The 19,237-nt window shown below is 41.1% G+C and overlaps 1 protein-coding gene across 1 annotated transcript; it reads left to right on the top strand.

Annotated features, from left to right (window-relative positions):
* The first annotated feature begins 1,932 nt into the window (after nt 1-1,932).
* On the top strand, nt 1,933-18,952 carry SUZ12 (SUZ12 polycomb repressive complex 2 subunit). The gene is given in 18 exon segments (XM_065735474.1): nt 1,933-1,994; nt 1,996-2,123; nt 2,126-2,494; nt 5,105-5,151; nt 5,241-5,305; nt 7,581-7,649; nt 8,426-8,475; nt 10,594-10,679; nt 11,917-12,148; nt 12,901-13,003; nt 13,290-13,395; nt 13,724-13,901; nt 14,873-14,964; nt 15,394-15,537; nt 16,256-16,413; nt 16,773-16,971; nt 17,461-17,540; nt 17,837-18,952. Coding segments are annotated over 18 exon segments (2,514 nt in total). The 3' UTR covers nt 18,183-18,952.
* Nucleotides 18,953-19,237: the final 285 nt, after the last annotated feature.

Here is a 19,237-nt window from a genome sequence, read left to right as displayed (position 1 = left end):
TGTTCTCACTTCTGGTGGGTCTTAGTGGGCTGAATGGACAGAGTGGTAAGTAGAACCTAGAAGAGTGAAAGCATAAAGAATACAGCCACAGAAGAGCAGCTATATGCCCTTGAACCCCACTGAACATGATCATGATTACATGGGATTGAAACACAGCTGCTCAGAACACTCACTTTGGATTTGTTATGCTCAGCAAATCCCTGCGTGGCAACTTTCACTTCCGTACCAATGAGACATCGTAGCACTCCCAAATAAATACTGGCAGCAGCTCACAAAACGGCCTGAACCAGCAAGGAAATGTTTAAAGATTGACCATAAGTTGAAATTCAGCTAATAGTAAACACATTTTGTTCCACATTTGTATTAAAATTATCAGAAAAGATGAATGATTAGATACACAGCAGTAACTCTGAACATACTCAGCAGGAATGCTGAGCAAGTACACGGCAGTAAATCTTAGGAAAAAGATTGAGAATATGCATTTAATCAACCAGAAGCAAATGTGATCTTCCAGATACAAAATGCAAATCCCAGCATCGATACAGGAAATCAAGATGGGATTGGCCATCTTGAGCCATAAAATCCGACATATGGAAACACTGCCAACTATTTCTGCTTCCACTACCAGAAATCTACTCCAAGGACAAACCCTGTTTGCAAATGACTTTCACTTGCCATATTAGACTTCTGAAACTGGTTTTTGTTTTTGTATTATATTGGGATATTTTCTTATTTATAGCAAATAAATGCAGGGTTTTTTCATCATAATTTATTTTTTTTTAACTTTATGAACTCACATCAATGTAGTAAGGCACTCTATTTCACTCTGCCTTTATAAGCAAACATACTTCTGGTGGCTTTGCAGGCACTCTGTTCTTTGCTACATATGGACAAGTTTTCTGTTACCCAGTCCATATATATTTTTTATATGTTTTCCTGAACAGATGCAGGCAGGTGAAGGATGCAACACACAGCTCACCTCTTCTGAAGAAACCATTATGATTTTCACTGTCTTTCTGGAAAGGCATATTTTACAAACTAAGGCAAAAGCTCAAACGACTGAAGCTTTTCTATTTGGCAATCAGCACTATGATTCCAGAGGGCTCAGTTGTGCACGACTTTGTCATGCTGTCCCACCACACTCAAATGAGGCCAAAGCCTCATTCTTAGTTTCTCTTTTCACGGGAAGATCTCACTCCAGCACCACAGATTAATTGCCTCATTATCTTTCTTACTGCGGTCTGGAAAGTTACCCTCTGGCTCCTCCTCCTGCTTCTGAAATTTAGAAGGATGCTCCACCAGAAGCAGCAGAGGCTCACAAACAGCAGGCAGGGAACTTCCAAGGACAACAGCTGCAGATGCACAACATCCAGGAGTCCTTCTCACACCAAGATAATGAATATTCAAACACAACAAACAAAACCCACGCAAGATAGGGTGCAACAGGAACACAAACAGCAGCCAGAAAGGGCGCTCATCCACACGTGTGTGCGGGCATACGTACTGGCGTTTCATTACAGCGCAGATGAACGGCGAACGTGAGCTGGGAGCACTCACGGCACCGACACCGGCAGACGTCCCTCCTCCCGCGCTGCTCTCCCGGCGGCGCCGAGCGCACCTCGGGGCGGCACAGCGAGAACGGAGCGCGGTGCGCGGGCACGGGGAGCGCGGCTGAGCGCCGCGGCCGCGCGCAGGGACTGGAGCGGGGCGGGCCGCGCGCTGCAGGCGGAGGCGGCCCGCTCTACCCAGCGTGCCCCGCGCCGGAGGGCGAGCGGCCCTTTCCCGCGAATTCAGTTCAAAGGAGGGGGAGGGGAGAAGCGCCAAGCGGCGAACCGCACCGACCAACCAAACTCTTCCAGAACCATCCGTGCGTCACGCGGGGGCGGGCCCGGCGTCGACCAATCGGGCGCTGCGGCGCCATCTTCGGAGCCAATGGGAGAGTGGCGGAGGCGGGCGCGTCGTGGTCGTCGGGTTCGGCTGGTCGTAGCGCTGAGGAGAGCGGAGCGGAGGAGACTTAGAGGAGTTGGAGCTCGGCGCTTCCCCTCCCCCCCTCCTCGCCCACCCGCCCCGGCCGCCCCCTCCCTCCCCGCTCGGTCTCCGTCCCGCCGGGGCGCTCTCGGGGCCGGGCCCATGGCTCCTCAGAAGCACGGTGGAGGCGCGGGGCCCAGCTCGGGCTCCGCCGGCGGCGCGGCCGGAGGAGGAGGTGGAGGTGGCGGCGGCGGCGGCGGAGGAGGAGGAGGCGGCGGAGGCGGCAGTGGCAGCGGCGGAGGCGGCGGAGGCGGAGGGTTCGTGGGCTCCGCCGCGGCGGCGGCCCCGGCCGGTAAATCCGGCGGGGCGGCGGGAGGAGGCGGCGGCGGCGGCGGAGGAAGCGGTTACTCGGGCGGTTCCTCGGCCTCCTCGGCGGCGGCGGCGGCGGCCGCACTGCCCCCCGTGAAGAAGCCGAAGATGGAGCAGATCCAGGCCGACCACGAGCTCTTTCTTCAGGCCTTCGAGAGTAAGCACCGGGGCGGGAGCGGGGCTGCGGCAGAAAGGGCGGGAGGAGGAGGAGGAGGAGGAGGAGGGGAGGGCCGAGGGGCTTCCGGGGGTAAACACGCTCGGAGGAGGGAGGGGGCTCGGCCGGGGGAGGCGGGGGCCCGGTGGGGCTGGGGCGGAAGCGCGGGGCCGGGAGCCGAGCGGCGGGGCCGGGAACTTGGTGCTGGTGCGGCCGCCGGGCTTCCTCCCCCCGCCCGGGGCTGCGCGGGCCCCTGCCCGGGCGCGGGGCGACGGATGCTGCGCCGTGCCGCTGTACGGAGCCGTCTCTTTGTCTGGTAACGGCTGTCCCCCGGTTGGGATTGCGTGTTGGAGATTGACCTTCGGGAGCCAGGCGTCGCCCTGTGGCAGTGGTGGGAGAGAGAAGGATTCCCCCTTGGAGGCATCGGAAAGTTATTGACGGGAATCTGATTCAAAAGCTTAGAGCGGTAGTAAGTGTCCGGGGTGCTGCGAGGTTCCCGTGGCAGGAATGGGAGGAAGTTTTCGGTGTCCCGCTGAACGCGTGGTGAGGTTCGGGATCGGTGCTGTCACCGCCTGCACTCAGTTGCTACAGGCGGTGACAGCGTTTGATAAAGCGCTGGAGCTTTTGGTGTCGTCTCAAAGCCTTCCTCGTGCCGCGTCCTTTCAACCTCACTCTTGTTAAAGGAGCTGTGTGATCGATAAATGCCGCGCTGCAAGTAGGTCGGGCTGCGGACGGGAGCTGTAAGATGTTTGCTCAGTGTCAGAGGTTTGGAGGACGATGTCCCTTGGCTGTGCCCCCGTCCTCAGAGAAAGGGAGGGGTACAGGTGGGGCCGGGAGGAGGTACCGCAGCGGGTTAATGCCGTGCTGTGGATGTCGTGGAGAACCTGCAGGAAGTAAATTGTGGCTTAAGAAATCCCGACAGACAGACGCAGCATTGAGTCACATTCTGGTTGAATGTTTTTGTCCCTTCGCGAGGTCACATGCTAGAAGAAGATAAAGATTTATTTTAGGCTTTTGCTGAGAAGTATGGACTTCTGAAACGTATGTCTGCTTGCAGGCTGAGAAGCGTGGTTCGGGCTTTTCCTTGTTGGGAAAGCTTAAGTTGAAGCAGCAGCATGCTGTCCTTTAAATTACGTACCATGTTACCATGAATATAATTGAATGTTTTTATACCTCTTTAAATGATATCACTTTTTTTTTGAGACTAAGAACTAAGGTGTTCCTTTAAAAGTCATGACTGCTCAGCATTTTCACTTTCAACTAAAGCGTATGTTTCTTTCTTTTCTGTTCTTTCCATTTGATATCTTCTTTTATTATCTTGCAAAATACAGATGTCACGATGATGTTAGTTTCTACTTTGCGTTAAGCGGATTTGTACTGGTTCTCATCATGCTTCTGAAATACTGGGATTGTTTTAAGATTCCCTTTACTAATAATACTTCTCTCTAATGATCAGTTGTTTGGGGTCTTATGTTTGTGTATCTTGAAATGAGGCTGAATTGTATCTTTAAAAGTGGATGAGGATTAGGTAACGCTTTCCTTTTTCTCTTGTAATATCAAAATCCTGTACATCGAAGTCAGGTTCTAAACTATTAAAATAAGTCCTTTACAGTAATGTAAGAGCAGAATACTGTATTTCTTAGTATGTATTTGTTTGGCTCTGTTGTATGGGAAGCTGTTGCAGAGCTAGCAGCCCTAGCACGGGCATTCCAGCATTTGCTCCTGTCTCCTGCTCTCCATTTGTTTTACCAAGTCACTTCTATGTTTCTTGCTGGCATTACCTAAGGAAACTGACTTCCATTTCATTCTAAAACAGATACTTTTCAATTTAGTTTTGATTTCTAAGATGTGACTTGATCCAAACCTTTTCATCCCGATTTAACTTAATTGGTTAAACATAATTGTAGGTCTCTTTTTCTGTAAGCAGGTTTTGCTCCTCTGAACTTCACTTGTGTCTGTTTTAGGCAGTGGTGCACTTTCACATCAGTGTGCAGTGCAGCTCTTACCCATCAGGCTGCACTTTGGAACAGTAGCTGCTTTACCAGAACCATTGTTTTTCTGGTCCCATTCCTATAAAAGGTTTTTGAAGTTAATTTCTTCGTTTAAAGGATTTATGTGTCATTGTCAGTGATCACTCCTTCCTCTTGTTTTGGTACCTGGTGCGAGTGCTTTCCACCAGGATGAAACAGTCAGATCCTGAGTGACTATGGAAATCTGCTGTGATATTTTGATACCCAAATCAGACAAGATCATTAACTCGGTGAAAAAAATTACCTCTTCAGCAACAAACTGTACTATGTTTGTGTACTTTCTGTGATTTAAAGCCTGTAAGAAGCACATCCTGTGGAAAAGGAGCAGTCCTAGTTGAGTGAGTTGTTGCTAAGGGTTCCTGGTAGCTTAAACAAGAAGGCACTTTGTGTTTTACTGTAGGTAGAATAATGACTTGTTTACTCACAGTTATTTAGACATCATGATGCCGTGCTTAAACTGCGACTTCTGCAATCATTGTTAAAAACAAATAAAGTGTTAAGTGGGATACTGTCACATCATTAAAAGCTGCTGCTGTTCTAGAGGTTTAAGACACTGTGGATAATAAATGTTTCTTTTTCTCAGAACCAACACAGATATACAGATTTCTGCGTACCCGGAATCTCATAGCAGTGAGTAATCGGGCTTTTATCACTCTTTTACTTTGGACTTGTGGCAACTAATTAAAGCATGTTAACCTTTCTCATTTCTTTTCCTGCAGCCAATATTTTTGCACAGAACTCTTACTTACATGTCCCACAGAAACTCCCGAACAAATATCAAAAGGTAAAACAGTTATTTTGAAAAGTAATTCTAACATTTTAACTCCAAAAATTCAATCGTCACTTTACAGTTGATTTATGAAACCGAAGAGCTTTTTTGCCATGTGAAGTGTGTGATTTTTATAGCTGTGATTTCTGCTGTGGGCAGTACTGCAGTGGTGGCTGCAGAATCCTCACCTATTGATCCACTTTGTCTGCTTTGTATTTTGGGACTGAGTTTCATAAAAGTAAATAAATTAATTAAAAGCTGTTTCACGTCTGGGCTTAAGAAATCAGTGATGCTTCATCATTAATATTTAAACTGACAGTAAAAGAAATACAAAAAAGTCAAAAGAACTAAAAAGACAATACCCCACTTTTGTCCCTTTTGTTATTTAGAATTAGAAGAAACTAGTACTCTTTCCTGTAACTATGTTAACCAAGTGAAAAGCCAGTGAGGTTAATTTGTAGCGTTTCACAAAAGATCCAGCCAGAACTTTAGAAAGGTTGCTTTGAACTGGACGTGTCTGAGAAATGGGCTTCAGTTTTGATGTTGTGAAATCGTTAATATCATCTGAGGTGTTAAAGCTGCATGTTAAAATACATAAATATGGCAGCATGAGAAGTACACATGTCAGTATTTGTTATCTGTAGAATTGCAAAGTCCTTTCAGTTTTTTCCTCTCACTGAAACTCATTTGTTACGTTTGGGATTTTTTTTGTGGCTTGAACAGGTGATGTTTTAACAGGAGAGTTCTCAGGGTTTGTATCAGATGTTGTGGGACAGTAGTAGTTGATCATGAGCACGAGAAATTGCAGCAATCAGATTTTGCAGACAATTCTGATTTATACTGTATTTGTGTCTAAGCAAGGTAACTTCTGAATGATCCATTGAGCAATAGAATTTGTGCAATTTAAATTAACTTAAAGAGACTATATTTAGCATCCTTGGGTTGGTTGGCTTTAATTTAACATTCTTGCCATTTTATGATGGCATCAGTAACATACAACTTCAGGACTGATACTGCTCGATTGTATCTTGTCTTTTGATCAGATTTTCTTCTGGAAGTTGTTGCTTTTTCTTACACAAGTTACTGAAGTGGATTGTTTGCATCTTTTTAAAATAGGGCAGAGCCAAATTGGAAGGAGAAAGTGTTTGGGTGGCTCATGGTTTGTTTTTTTTCCTTAAAGTAGAATTGTGCAACAGGAAGTTGTTCTTGCTTAGTGCTTAGTTTTAATTTATAGTTGATTGAAATGCATGTGATCTTTTACCTGAATCTTACTCTGTTTCTTTGAATGTTTGCTGTAGTTGCTGGGAAACAAGTGATACTTTGCAAGTACATTGTGTTATCCACTGTACCAAATTCCAGTTCAGTTTCAGCTACACAAGCAGCAGTTTGTCTCTGAAACATACAGTTATTTTAATGCCCATGATGCTCTGTTCCAGAACTGTGATTTTAGCTTGGGTTTTGATCCATAACTGACAGATAAGCAGTTGTTTCAATCATTATTTTTCTAAAAATGCTGGCTTACTGAAGTCAGTGTTGATGATTAAGAGGTTTTAGAAGAGAGAAAATACCCAAACTTGAGTGGAAGATCTTTCTGGGGCTTGTGTTTGGGAAGTTCTGTGTACCTTGCTTCCGTACAGTAAAAGCACTGATAGAATTCTGTTTGCAAAGATGTACCTTCTGGAGCTTTGAGCTCCAAATGTTTAAAGAGAAATTGAAAGATTATTCCAGAAGCTATTGAAAAACTAATATTTGTGTGTGAACTTTATTTAACAATGATTATTAAATGGTGTATATATAGCAAACAGGCTGAAGATAGAAGCACCAACAGACTGATGCTGTTTAGGGTTTAAAATGGTTTTCATACTTTGGTCAAGATTAAAATAGCAGTGACCAGAGAGTTTACTTGAATGCTTCTGATTGTCTTAAGTGTCACTAAAGCAGGAGGATTTTCTTTGAGCTAAGCTGGAATGCCATTACACACATTCATAGCAAGGTTTTAGCACGTTGTTCAGAGGCACTTCCAATGAGCAATCACGTTCCTTGTGGAAGGTCTGATTAATTATTTGGGCTATGTTGCTACTGCTTGAAAAGCTGTGTTATGGTTGTATTTCTGTAACATGGATGTGCTACTACATCTAAAAAAAAAAAGTCCAAAAAAGGGTTCTTTGTAAACGGAAGGCTGCCATTGCATGTATAGTTTTGATAGGAAATCAAGCTGAATACATGTAGTTGTTTAATATTATGGGAGAAATAACTATACTCAAACTGTTTTCTTCCTGTTTCTTTAAAGGAAAACGTTCAAAGTAGATGATATGTTATCAAAAGTAGAGAAAATGAAGGGAGAACAAGAATCTCACAGGTACTGTTGTGCATGTATATATGTGTTTGTAGGAATGAGCACATTCATATGCTAAATTGAAGGGCTTTTTCATTGACAAAGTTCAGGTAATAGAGCAGTAGTTAGTAGAAGGAAGGCGCTCTGCTGTTGGAGCATAGATTGCAGAATGTTAAAGCGAGTGATGCGTGCGGGTTGCTTATGAACTTAGGGAAAAACAATGCTGAGATAAGTTTTTCCAACATTTGTAGTGTCCTTTTTCAAATGTGTATTTAGAAGCCTGAAACAATCAATGGCCTTTACCTTATTTTTGATATTGTTGATTGTTAGTAATTAATGTATGTGTACTGATATTCGAAAAGTAATGGTATTTCCTCACACATGCCTTTTAAGTTGTAATATTGAGGGTTTATATGGTTGTATGCTTGCCATTCTTAAGTCTGTGTTCAGAGCTGTGGGGAAAGAAGCGAGATGGTTCCAGGCAATTTCCACTAAACTCACCTCTGCTGACAGATGTCTAGGGAACAGACACGTGCCATTGATGGCAGGATCTCATGTCTTCACCTGCCTTCCCCCTGTCCTACCCAGCATCAAGTCATAAAATAGAGTTAGTCTGTAAAGAGAAGTCTATAGCTTTGCATCCTTTACAACTTAATGTGTGCTGTTCCCAGACAGTTTCAAAGCAGTTAAAGGAATGGACTCCTCTGTTAGGGTTAGATCTGTCCTGAGCACAGTGAGCAGAGGCTCCTGTGCAGATATCTACTTACTGTTCTAACATATTCTTTCTCTTTTTTCTTTAGCTTGTCTGCTCATTTGCAACTTACGTTTACTGGTTTCTTCCATAAAAATGGTATGTTTGAGAACTTCACTTATTACACCATTATTTTGTACAAATTTGGAATTAATATAGATCTCTGAGAGGAATATTTGAATGATGTGTTACAACCTCTGCTGCTTTGGTACAGATTTTAACTTACGTATTCTGTCTGTCCCACGAGTTACAGGACTTCAGTTTGAGCTTTGAATATGTTTTATTGTGTTTGTAATGTTGAGCAGATAAGCCCTTCAGAATTTTAGACAAAACAGTGACTTCACTATCATCCATTCAACCTTGAAATAGACCTTGAGGAAAGAGTTCCTGGAGACAATGATCTTATGGAACTGTGTCTTCAAAGTAGCATTAACAAAACACAGCCCACCACCACCACAACTCCAAAGCCTGCACTAGTTAGCAGATTCAGTGCTCTGGTTTTGTTCTTTTTTCCCCCCCCACAAAGTTCAGGTGTGAAAACAGATTGTATCAGTTAGAGCTTAGAAATCAGGCAAAGTCATGTCAGAGATTGAGAGTGACTGCAGACATTTACTAGTGACTTACAATCATTTTATTGTCTTTTGTGCACCTCTCAAAATCAGAATATTACCCTGACCAGAATGAAGGGTTCCATTCCCATAATGAAAGCAGAAGTTACATGCTTTATGCTCTGTAGGCATTGGTAAATTCCCTGTCTTTTTACTTCCTTGAACAATGTTACCTGTTTATACATTAGAATTAAGTGGTGTTTCTGGGCTTTTTTTTTTTTCAGTTAAAAATATTCTGAATTACATATTATTCCTTGGATATAAAAGCTACTTCCAATCCTATAACAGGTTATGTGCTTTATTCTGGAAGCTTTCATGTTCCTTTAAGTCAGTTTGTGCTTCACTGGATCTGTTGAGTAAGATGTTTGAAATTTAAAGTTACAAATGTCTAGATTTCCATAAGCATGTGAACTGTAGCATCATTCTGAGAGTTCTTTGAATAGCTTGGTTAGGAATGTTCTGCTTCTGGAATTTGAGAATATTACTTCTGCCTTTACAAGCTTTGTGTTGCATGTTGCCTTCAGGTTCTTAGGTGGGAAACAAAAGAAGGACTCGTGGGGCAGTCAGTGATAAGAGTGAAGTAGTGTAAAATAAAGGTGGAGGAAAGTGTGTGCTAATGCATCCTACATTCCAATATATATTGTTCCAGAAAGATCACATATAGGAACTCTGTAGTGGTAAACCTGGCATAGGGAACTGCCTGCTGGGCAGGGTAGCTGTTCCACAGTTCGTGCCTTGCCTTTCTCACTGCTTTTCCTATACCCAGTAGTCCTATATAGATGTGACTGTAGTCGAATTTTTAATGAACTGCTCTGTTTGTTGATTCTGTATTGTTAACTATAAAAACTTGCATTCATTTCATAAGAATACTACACGTAGCAGGAGTGTGTCAGTTGCTTGTACCATGCAAGTGGATATTCCTAACATACACAGTGTGCATTGTCATAAATAGAAAATATAGAAAAAATTTAAATTAAGGAAGCTAGCACAATTGGCACGCTCATTTGTCTGGATAGAAAAATACTTTGGGAATTCTTTCAAGAGAGCATGGTGGTTGGTTGTTCTGGATTTGTATTTTCTATGAAAAACTTTCTAATGTGTCTTGTATTTAATACTGAAAAATATCCCTTTTTTCATGAAACTGCCAACATCTCCAGATCAGCTGCTGCAATTCTCAACCAAAGCACATGAATCCTGCTCATGTTTTCACCTGTAGCACATGTTAGTTCATGTGTAGTGTGCTGCTTCAGCACATGGGTTATCTTCACAGTCATCTTCATGACTCTAGTTTCAGAACTGAAGCTTGGTTGTTGTTTTTTCTCCTGGTTCTGTTTCTGTTACAAAGTTAAGAGTTATATTCAAGAAGAAAACCAAGAGCAAGTGTACTGTTAGATGGTAAACTGTGCTGATGTTTTCAAACTGCTAATAGTTATTGGGTAGGGGATGTTCCGAAGTGGGAATTGGGAATAAATATAGGGAGAATTGACACTGAGAATCATCTGAGATCTCTGTGCCTGAATATAGCTATGGACAAAAATATTCACATGGGTTTACTTCATTGAACAGTTCTTTTACTTTTTCAGAACTTAAACTGTTTTCTTCTGTTTAGATAAGCCATCACAAAACTCAGAGAATGAACAAAATTCTGTAACCCTGGAAGTACTGCTTGTGAAAGTTTGCCACAAGAAACGAAAGGTACAAGTGCTTTGACAAACTATGCATATGAGGTGGAGCAAAGTGTGTACATGACTCTGGAACATTATTTAACACTGCCATATAAAAAGCTGCTGGTGAAATCATGTTGCTGTTGAGATTCGTTTAGTGTTTATGTATTCATCAATAGAAATTGTTTTCTGTTGACTGAATAAAGGATTCTTCAGAAGCAAATACATAGATCTTTTTTTCCTGTGTTCCCTGAGAAATAACAGGATGTTTTACAAAGGCATTCCATCTTATTTTCATTGAATTTCACTTACTTGTAAGTCGGGTTTGCTCATTCTGGATTTCAGCCCCACCTCTGTTTTCCATTTTTGTATCACACCATTAAACTATAAATACTGTTGGCAATCAAATGTCTTAAAATAGTCTGTGCTTAGAGCTAACAGATGAAATGGAAGAAGTTGTAAATTTTCTGAAGTCCCAAGTCATCTGCCAAGTCTTCACTTTCCTTGCTTTCTCTGTACCCACATTTACACATTGACCATCTCTGTAGTTGGAGATTTTAGCTGCTATGAATCATACAGAATTTTCATCTCTTCTTTTTCTGCTTTAGCTGTGTTTCACACCAGCTGACAGATTATCCTCACAACTCAGTAATGCATGCCATAATTTTTAACCAAAAAGGGAAACGTTGTAGTGAGAACTCTGTATATTTCCCCTAAGAATATTGAACTGTTTTGGTGTGGTTTTAAGAGCTAACATTTTGAAGTATGTTTTGTTGCAAATTTCATGCTTAGGCCATCTTGCCTTGTTTGGCCAATATTTCACAGTGTCCCATGATCTATCTGAGAGATACTGAACATAATAAATCCTGGGGAAGTGGGTCTTTATCTCCCTGATAGCACATAAGTGCACTTTGTAATATTGGAAGGAGAAGACAGGAAGCCCTTAGAATATATATATAACCAAAACATTTCATTTCTCTAAGTAAACAGAATTAAATTAGCATTAATGGCTGTTCTACGGTTTTCTCAGAATGTCTCATGCTAGTATTAATTTAATCACTTAGAGAAAGATGGCTGTTGCTAGAAGTTGCCAGTTTTATGTACACTTTGAAGTACGTTTTCCATTTAAAACCTGTTCTTGTTTACACCCTTTACAAGGCTTATTTTCAAGAGGATGACAGTACGATCCATAAATTATTCGTAACAATTACTGTCAATTAATTTTGTATTCTAGAAACCTAAACGTTAACTTTCTCGTTTTCTTACAGGATGTCAGTTGTCCGATAAGACAGGTTCCTACAGGTAAAAAGCAGGTGCCTTTAAACCCAGACCTCAGTCAAATCAAACCAGGCAACTTCCCATCACTTGCAGTTTCCAGCAATGAGTTTGAACCAAGCAACAGCCATATGGTGAAGTCTTACTCATTGTTATTCAGAGTAACTCGCCCAGGAAGAAGAGATTTTAATGGACTGATTAATGGCGAGACTAATGAAAACATTGGTAAATTCAGTCTTCAAATATTATTTTATGAGGTTTATCTTATAGGCACATATATCGTTGTCATGATCTGCAGTGTAGGTCCTACATGGGGAAGGCAGTAATAGATGAGTGACTGACTTGACTTGCACTTGTTTTTAGTCTTTTTAGTCTTTTTCACACTAGGGCTAAACTGTAGTTCTTAGCTGGAAAGTATCCCTTTTTCTGTGTAAATTTAACACCAATTTTTATTAATGTGTGATGGTGAAGGTGTTAGTGCTAGAAGTGGAATAATGTAACCATGGTCTCTGGGACTAAATTAAACCTCCATCAACTCTGATCGGTAGTGACTCAGCTGTAGGTGCTCTCATCAGGACTAAATGATTATCCAATAATATCTTTTAAAAATGTTATTTTTATAATCTGATCAAGGTGTTTTTATAACGAATGTTTCAGCCTTGAAGGCTGCATATAGGATGCAAACTTTATGGTATTTTTATAACTAAAAAAGAAGGCCAAATCTGAGTTTCTTTAAACTAACAAAGTAATATGGCTGGGCTTTAAATACACACAAACATATTTAAAATATGATTGCTGTTCTGCTGAGTGCTCTTTCCATTGACATTTAGCTGATCATTAAGTACTATGTCATTCTGTTGTATAAAATACACCTGACACAGTCAGCAGCCAGCAGTATTTTATAGCTGTGTAGAAGCTGTTCTGCTATTCAGGTTTGTGCCTTTATAATAATGGAGTACCATGTGTGTTATGTGCAGATGTCAATGAGGAGCTTCCAGCTAGAAGAAAAAGGAATTCTTCAAATCGTGAAGATGGAGAAAAAACATTTGTAGCACAAATGACTGTATTTGATAAAAACAGGTAATAATTCCAGAGTAAATATTGCTTCTGTTAATTGTTAGAGATTTTTTAATACTGAGCTTAAACTTGATTTTTAATTTGTTTTCTGTCTCTCGCTGCATCTTTAGTTAGGAGATTGTAGTCTCACTGTCCGTAGGCTTCAAAGCATGCGTTTAAATTTGCCTGAAAATATTCATTTAGTTTCATGGAAAGTTGGTTACTGTGAAATGTATTTTACATTTTCATAAGCGAACAATAAATTTATAGGTTAGTTTCATTACTCACAATGCATTCTTCTCACTGACAGACGATTGCAGCTTCTGGATGGAGAATATGAAGTGGCCATGCAGGAAATGGAAGAGTGTCCCATCAGTAAGAAAAGAGCAACGTGGGAAACAATACTTGATGGGAAGGTATGAGTTGTTTTGGTCACTTAAAGATTTGTCTTCGCTTGAAATGTTCTGGATTAAAGTAAAAGAATAATTCTAAATGTAGTGGCTGTTGCTCTGAAAATGAAATGGGCAAAACAAGCAACAGTACCTCTGTACCAGGGTGTGTGGAAACAAGTTTAACTCTTGGTTTAGGAAAGCTTTGGCTACACTAGATTGTTAGACAAGCAGATGTTAGCAACTGTTGTAGGTATGGCAACTATTTTTTTTTTCAATTATGCATTTATCTTAGAAAAACATGTTAATTCTAAGGGAGTTTTGGTTTTACTACTTTTTTTTTCCCCCCCATCAGAGATTGCCTCCATTTGAAACATTTTCTCAGGGACCTACACTTCAGTTTACTCTTCGTTGGACAGGAGACACAAATGATAAGTCTACAGCTCCTATTGCCAAGCCTCTTGCAACACGAAATTCTGAAAGCCTGCCTCAAGAAAACAAACCCAATTCTGTTAAACCTACTCAGACTATAGGTAAGCAGACATCAGTTCTGGTGCTGAATAATTGTCTGCTTAGCACTTCTGTGTTTAAGATTTCTTTGCACAAGAATATTTAAAGTAAGACTGATTTCTATCTTCTGAATTAAGTCCTTAAAGATATATGGTTGACACTTAAAACATAAACTACATGTTTTAAGTTTCTTTGATTTCTAATAGGAGAAAGGCAACAGAAGCAGGAAAGTGCTTGAACTGTCACTGTCAGAGCTGTTCTGTTTTCTGTTTTCTTGTACCAGCTCTCCTTGTATTTTAGAATTCCTTGGGAGACAGACTTTGTCATCTCCAGGGCAGGTCTGTGGCTTAGATGTGTGAAAGGAAGACTGCTGACTAACACTGGAAGATGTGTACTGGTTTACTATGTAATTATTAGGAGGAATAGGGATGTGGCAGGGCTGCATTATTCATGGGCTGTTAGAACTTGTATTTTTAGCATCAGAGAAGCTGAGTATTCCAGTAAATTGGTGAAGTCATAGTGTCACCTTCCAAAATAGTACGGTGAACTCTTACTGTGGGAATATACAGTAGGGCAAAGTACACCATTGGAGAGTACAGGTGCTGCTTTCAGTTAATGTCAAGGAGTGGAAATGTTTGGAACCTTGCATCAGTTAGAGATTCTGATAAGTAGAAGATCCTGGTGCATCTTTCCCAAGGGTGTATGAATCCAGTGTTGTCACTCTACTTTAATATATTTCCCAAGGCAGACCAATGGAATAAAGACATTGATAGCTAAAAAATTCTGGTTTAACAGGAAAAAGGAAAATGTTTATCCAGCTGTTCTTAGGGAAGTGGTGGTTTTGCCTATAGATTTGTGAAAGAAACTAAGCATCGAGGCTTTTTGCACTTGAGGAGCTCATCCCCTTCCAAAGCAGGGTACCCTTCATGGAATTTCCATCTTTGCCTCTTTACCCTATACTGAAATGCGTGTTGATACATGTGGTTGTTTTCAGCTGTGAAAGAATCCCTGCCAGCAGACCTTCAAACAAGAAAAGAGAGAGATGTTTTAAATGAACCTCGACAAAAGTTGCGGATATTTTACCAGGTATTGAAAATAAGAGGGGTGGTGGTAGGGAAGAAGATAAATATTGTGAGGGACTACAGTGTTCACATCTGAGATGGGTGGAAGGTTCAGTTGTGACTGTATAGCTGTTTCATTTTCTGTCCTATTGGATGCCCTAGGGGGTCTCAAACTCATGTAGGAGGACCCATTCCACATGTTTTGTCTTACAGGAAGTATTTAAGAAAAGTTAATCTTGTACTCTAAAACACATCTGGAGAGGGAGCGGTGGTCTCCATATGGAGGGAGGGAATTCTCAAAATATCATTTTTTCAGTCAATTAAGCTGATCCACTGTTCCCAAAAACTTACTATAGAGCTGTCCTGAAATTAAGTCCAGCTTCATTTTGGGGTTGGGAGGTTGACGAATGAAATTCATTTGATGCTGACACTGCTTTTCCTTTGTTCCTCAAAGTTCCTTTATAACAACAACACAAGACAGCAGACTGAAGCCCGAGATGACTTGCATTGCCCATGGTGCACGCTGAACTGTCGGAAACTGTATAGTTTACTCAAACACCTTAAACTCTGTCACAGCAGATTTATCTTTAATTATGTTGTAAGTAGCACTGTGGTAGTTTGATGGCATGAAATGCTGTTGTTTGTCACAGGCTATATGATGCAGTGACTTCATTGCTAGCCAGTTAAGTTGGAGGACTATCTACAGGTTTACTACAGCTCCCTCAGACTTTACTTAACATGAAATCATGTGAATGTTGACCTGTCATGTGAGAAACAAAGTGTGGGCTATATTCTTATTTCTGCATCAGCATATTCTTTTGCTGTTGTAAAAAGCAATGTGTTATACACTTACTTTGAAGTCCCTTGAAGCTTTAAGAAGGCAGTTAACATTTTTGGTCAGTACTGAATTTAGATATGCTGGTAAAGTCCTACCAGTGTGATCCTGAAGATAAATTCTTTTCTTTTTGTTATGTCTGTGTGTAGTTTCATGGACCCACTACTCTGCTCAGAAAATTATTCCAAAGCTTTGCTCCTTAGCTAGTTAGGAGTGTTTTAATTTCTAGGACTCTTGTTAAGTGAGCTTTTACTATCATTGCCCTTCATTTAATATTTAAATATACTCTGAGTGTTTTCATGTGAAACAGTAAGATACTGTAGAGCAAGGAAGCTTGAGTATAATTTGTTTGTAGATGTTATTTGTGTGGTGTAAAAGGAAAGCTTATTGATAGGATGTTGTTTAAGGCATTCAGAACTGGGACTGTCACTCATGTAAACCTCCTGTGTGCTGCTAATAGCTTTGTGATGATCTGTTTCAGTATCATCCCAAGGGTGCTAGGATAGATGTGTCCATCAATGAGTGCTACGACGGCTCCTACGCGGGGAACCCTCAGGACATCCACCGTCAGCCGGGGTTCGCCTTCAGTCGCAACGGGCCGGTCAAGAGAACCCCGATCACACACATCCTCGTGTGCAGGTAGGGGCACTCAGTGAGTCTGTTCATAGCTATGTAATACAGCACGTGGCTGGGATCTGTGAATCCAAGGCTGTGTGTGTGAACAGTGCATTTATGTCACCATGAGGTAATTTATTTTGTTTTCAACAGCCTTGTCCTAAAGCTGTTCTTCCCCAAAAGTTGCTGTAGTTTTTTGGGGGGAAAGGTGTTATTGGGATTGGTTTTTTTAATGGGGGATATTACACTGTTGGTGACTTTATTCCCCACCAGTTTTGCAAACTGGAGCTTAAAAGAAGAATATGAATTAATCAACTGCCATAAATAGTATTTGCATGTTTGATTGAATGATTGAAAGCAGTGAACGTTTTTCCTTCTGCTAGGCCAAAGCGTACGAAAGCAAGTATGTCTGAATTCCTGGAATCTGAAGATGGAGAAGTAGAACAGCAGAGAACATACAGCAGTGGGCACAATCGGTTGTATTTCCACAGTGACACGTGTTTACCTCTCCGTCCACAAGAAATGGAAGTAGATAGTGAGGATGAAAAGGACCCTGAATGGCTGCGGGAGAAAACCATTACTGTAATTATTCAATTCAAAGCTGTTTTCAGTGGATTGTGGTTTTTAAGTGATGCTCTGTGGTTGTTTTAGGGAACAAGTAGTGCACCCATTGTGAAAATTATGCATTCACTTGGAGAGTAGATAGAAGATTTTCTGTTGCTCTGCCGCTAGTGATGTGAAAAGTGTATTTTCTTGTCTTTGGTTGCCATGCTAGTTCAGTTCATAGGAATCCTAGCAAGTTTTGTTTAGTTTGTGGCTGATTCTCCCTCGAAGAAGTGGAGGTGTCACTTGCATACAGCAGTGTGTGCAGTATGGAAATAATTTATCGCGTATCTCCACGCGATCCAACTTGGTTCTGACCTTCATGGCTGCACTCTCGAATTTCCAGCAGTACTTCTCTGATGTGTAGGTGACATACGTTGAATTGTAGGTGTGCTTTCACTGCAGTAGCCATGCAGTTCTCACGTTTTCCTCTTCCTGTCCTTTTTCCTCACTCCTTTATCTTTCCAGCAAATTGAAGAATTCTCTGATGTTAATGAAGGAGAGAAAGAAGTGATGAAACTATGGAATCTTCACGTTATGAAGCACGGGTATGTCACTGTAAACTTCTTTTTGATACAAAAAGATGACATACTTGCTTGACTCTAAGCACTGAATTTGAAGTGCTTAGAAAAGGGTCATTAAAGGCCATTTTGATAGGAAGTTGTCTGGTCAGTTTAAAAATGTGTTCTTGAACCTTATAGTGCTACAGCTTTGAAAGCAATGAGGTTGCAAATGATGAGAATAAGTAACAGTGGGGCCGTTATCCTACAGCACGGTTCATCCACGTGTGTTTTTGCTTTTGAAAATATTCTACTCATCTCACAGTTGATTTCTGACTTGGCAGGTTTATTGCTGACAATCAAATGAATCACGCCTGTATGCTGTTTGTTGAAAATTACGGACAGAAAATAATTAAGAAGAACTTGTGTCGAAACTTTATGCTACATCTGGTCAGCATGCATGACTTTAACCTCATCAGCATAATGTCAATAGACAAAGCTGTTGCCAGGCTCCGAGAGATGCAGCAGAAGTTAGAGAAAGGAGAATCGACCTCCCCAATGGATGAGGAATCTTCTGAGGAGCAGAGTGGGACAACAAACGGATATAGTGAAAATAATATGAGAGAGAGGATTTCAGAAATGGATAGCATCTCAGGTGTCACAAAACAGAGCAAGAAACAAAAGCTCTGAAGTCAGAAGTGAAATTCCACTCAACGGACAAGCATTGAAGTGACATTCTAGGGTGCATGAGCTCTATAAGGAATTACACACACAAACACAGATTCCAAACAGGCACTGCTGGATGGAAATAAATGATTTCAACAAGGATATTGTTTTAACAGGGTTTCTATTCAGTTAATTATGCAAGTACTACATGTATATCAGTTCTGGTGATGTAATGATGATATTCTAAGAGTTTGAGCATGAAGAGCAATATGAAAATCTTTTTGTAATTTTAGTAATTAGTGTCTTAAGAACTTTATGGAATTTACATAATTTAAATATATGTAAAACAGTTTTTATATTAAGATTTTTGCATCTGTATCTGGCTGTTTTTCCTACCATGAAGTTGTGAAACGTTGGGGAAAGGGGTTTGGGATACAGTTTCTGCTTTTCTTATTTAGAAATTCTCCAGTTAGCTTTTTGTGAAAATAACGTCTCACTATTTAAGGTTTCACCTTGATCCTTGCATTTGAAATCATTTATGAATTGATCGTAATGACAGATTTCTTTTACACTAAACCTTTGAAGTTGGCAAACTTAGCACTTCCTTTGTCGTGTGCCTGTTTGGAAAGATGTTGGCTTTTCGTGTTGCAGACACAGTGAAGTCCCACCTTGGCTTTTTGAGGTTACCACCAGTTTGGTTGTCATGGATAATTCTGATGCATCGATCACACAGTGTACCATTTAAAACTTGAACGTTAGCTCCTTTTCTAGTTTGAGTATGCATTTCCACAGCTCCACAAGGATCCCATGCAGAGCTTTCCACGGGGGCTGTGTGCCATCCCTGCTCCGACGCGGGCATCACGCCGCCTGCTGTCCTGCCTGGGCACAGACTGCAAGACCAGGCCAGTGGTTTTAGCTTTGGCTTTCGAGATGCCACTCTTGAGGGAAAAATGCACTGTAAAATTGGACCAGAAAATGTGTTGCACTTCTTATGCAAGTATTCTGTGATGTATTGTATTCAATACAGATACTAAGATGCTGACTAAACTATATTTGAGCAGTTTTGCACTGCTGTTAAC

The sequence above is a fragment of the Cyrtonyx montezumae genome, unplaced genomic scaffold (genome assembly GCF_038088225.1).
Source record: "Cyrtonyx montezumae isolate F1298 unplaced genomic scaffold, pur_monq_1.0 scaffold_19, whole genome shotgun sequence".
Taxonomy (NCBI): Eukaryota; Metazoa; Chordata; class Aves; order Galliformes; family Odontophoridae; genus Cyrtonyx; species Cyrtonyx montezumae.
The sequence above is the reverse complement of the archived record's forward strand: the minus strand, read 5'-3'. Positions and strand labels throughout refer to the sequence as shown.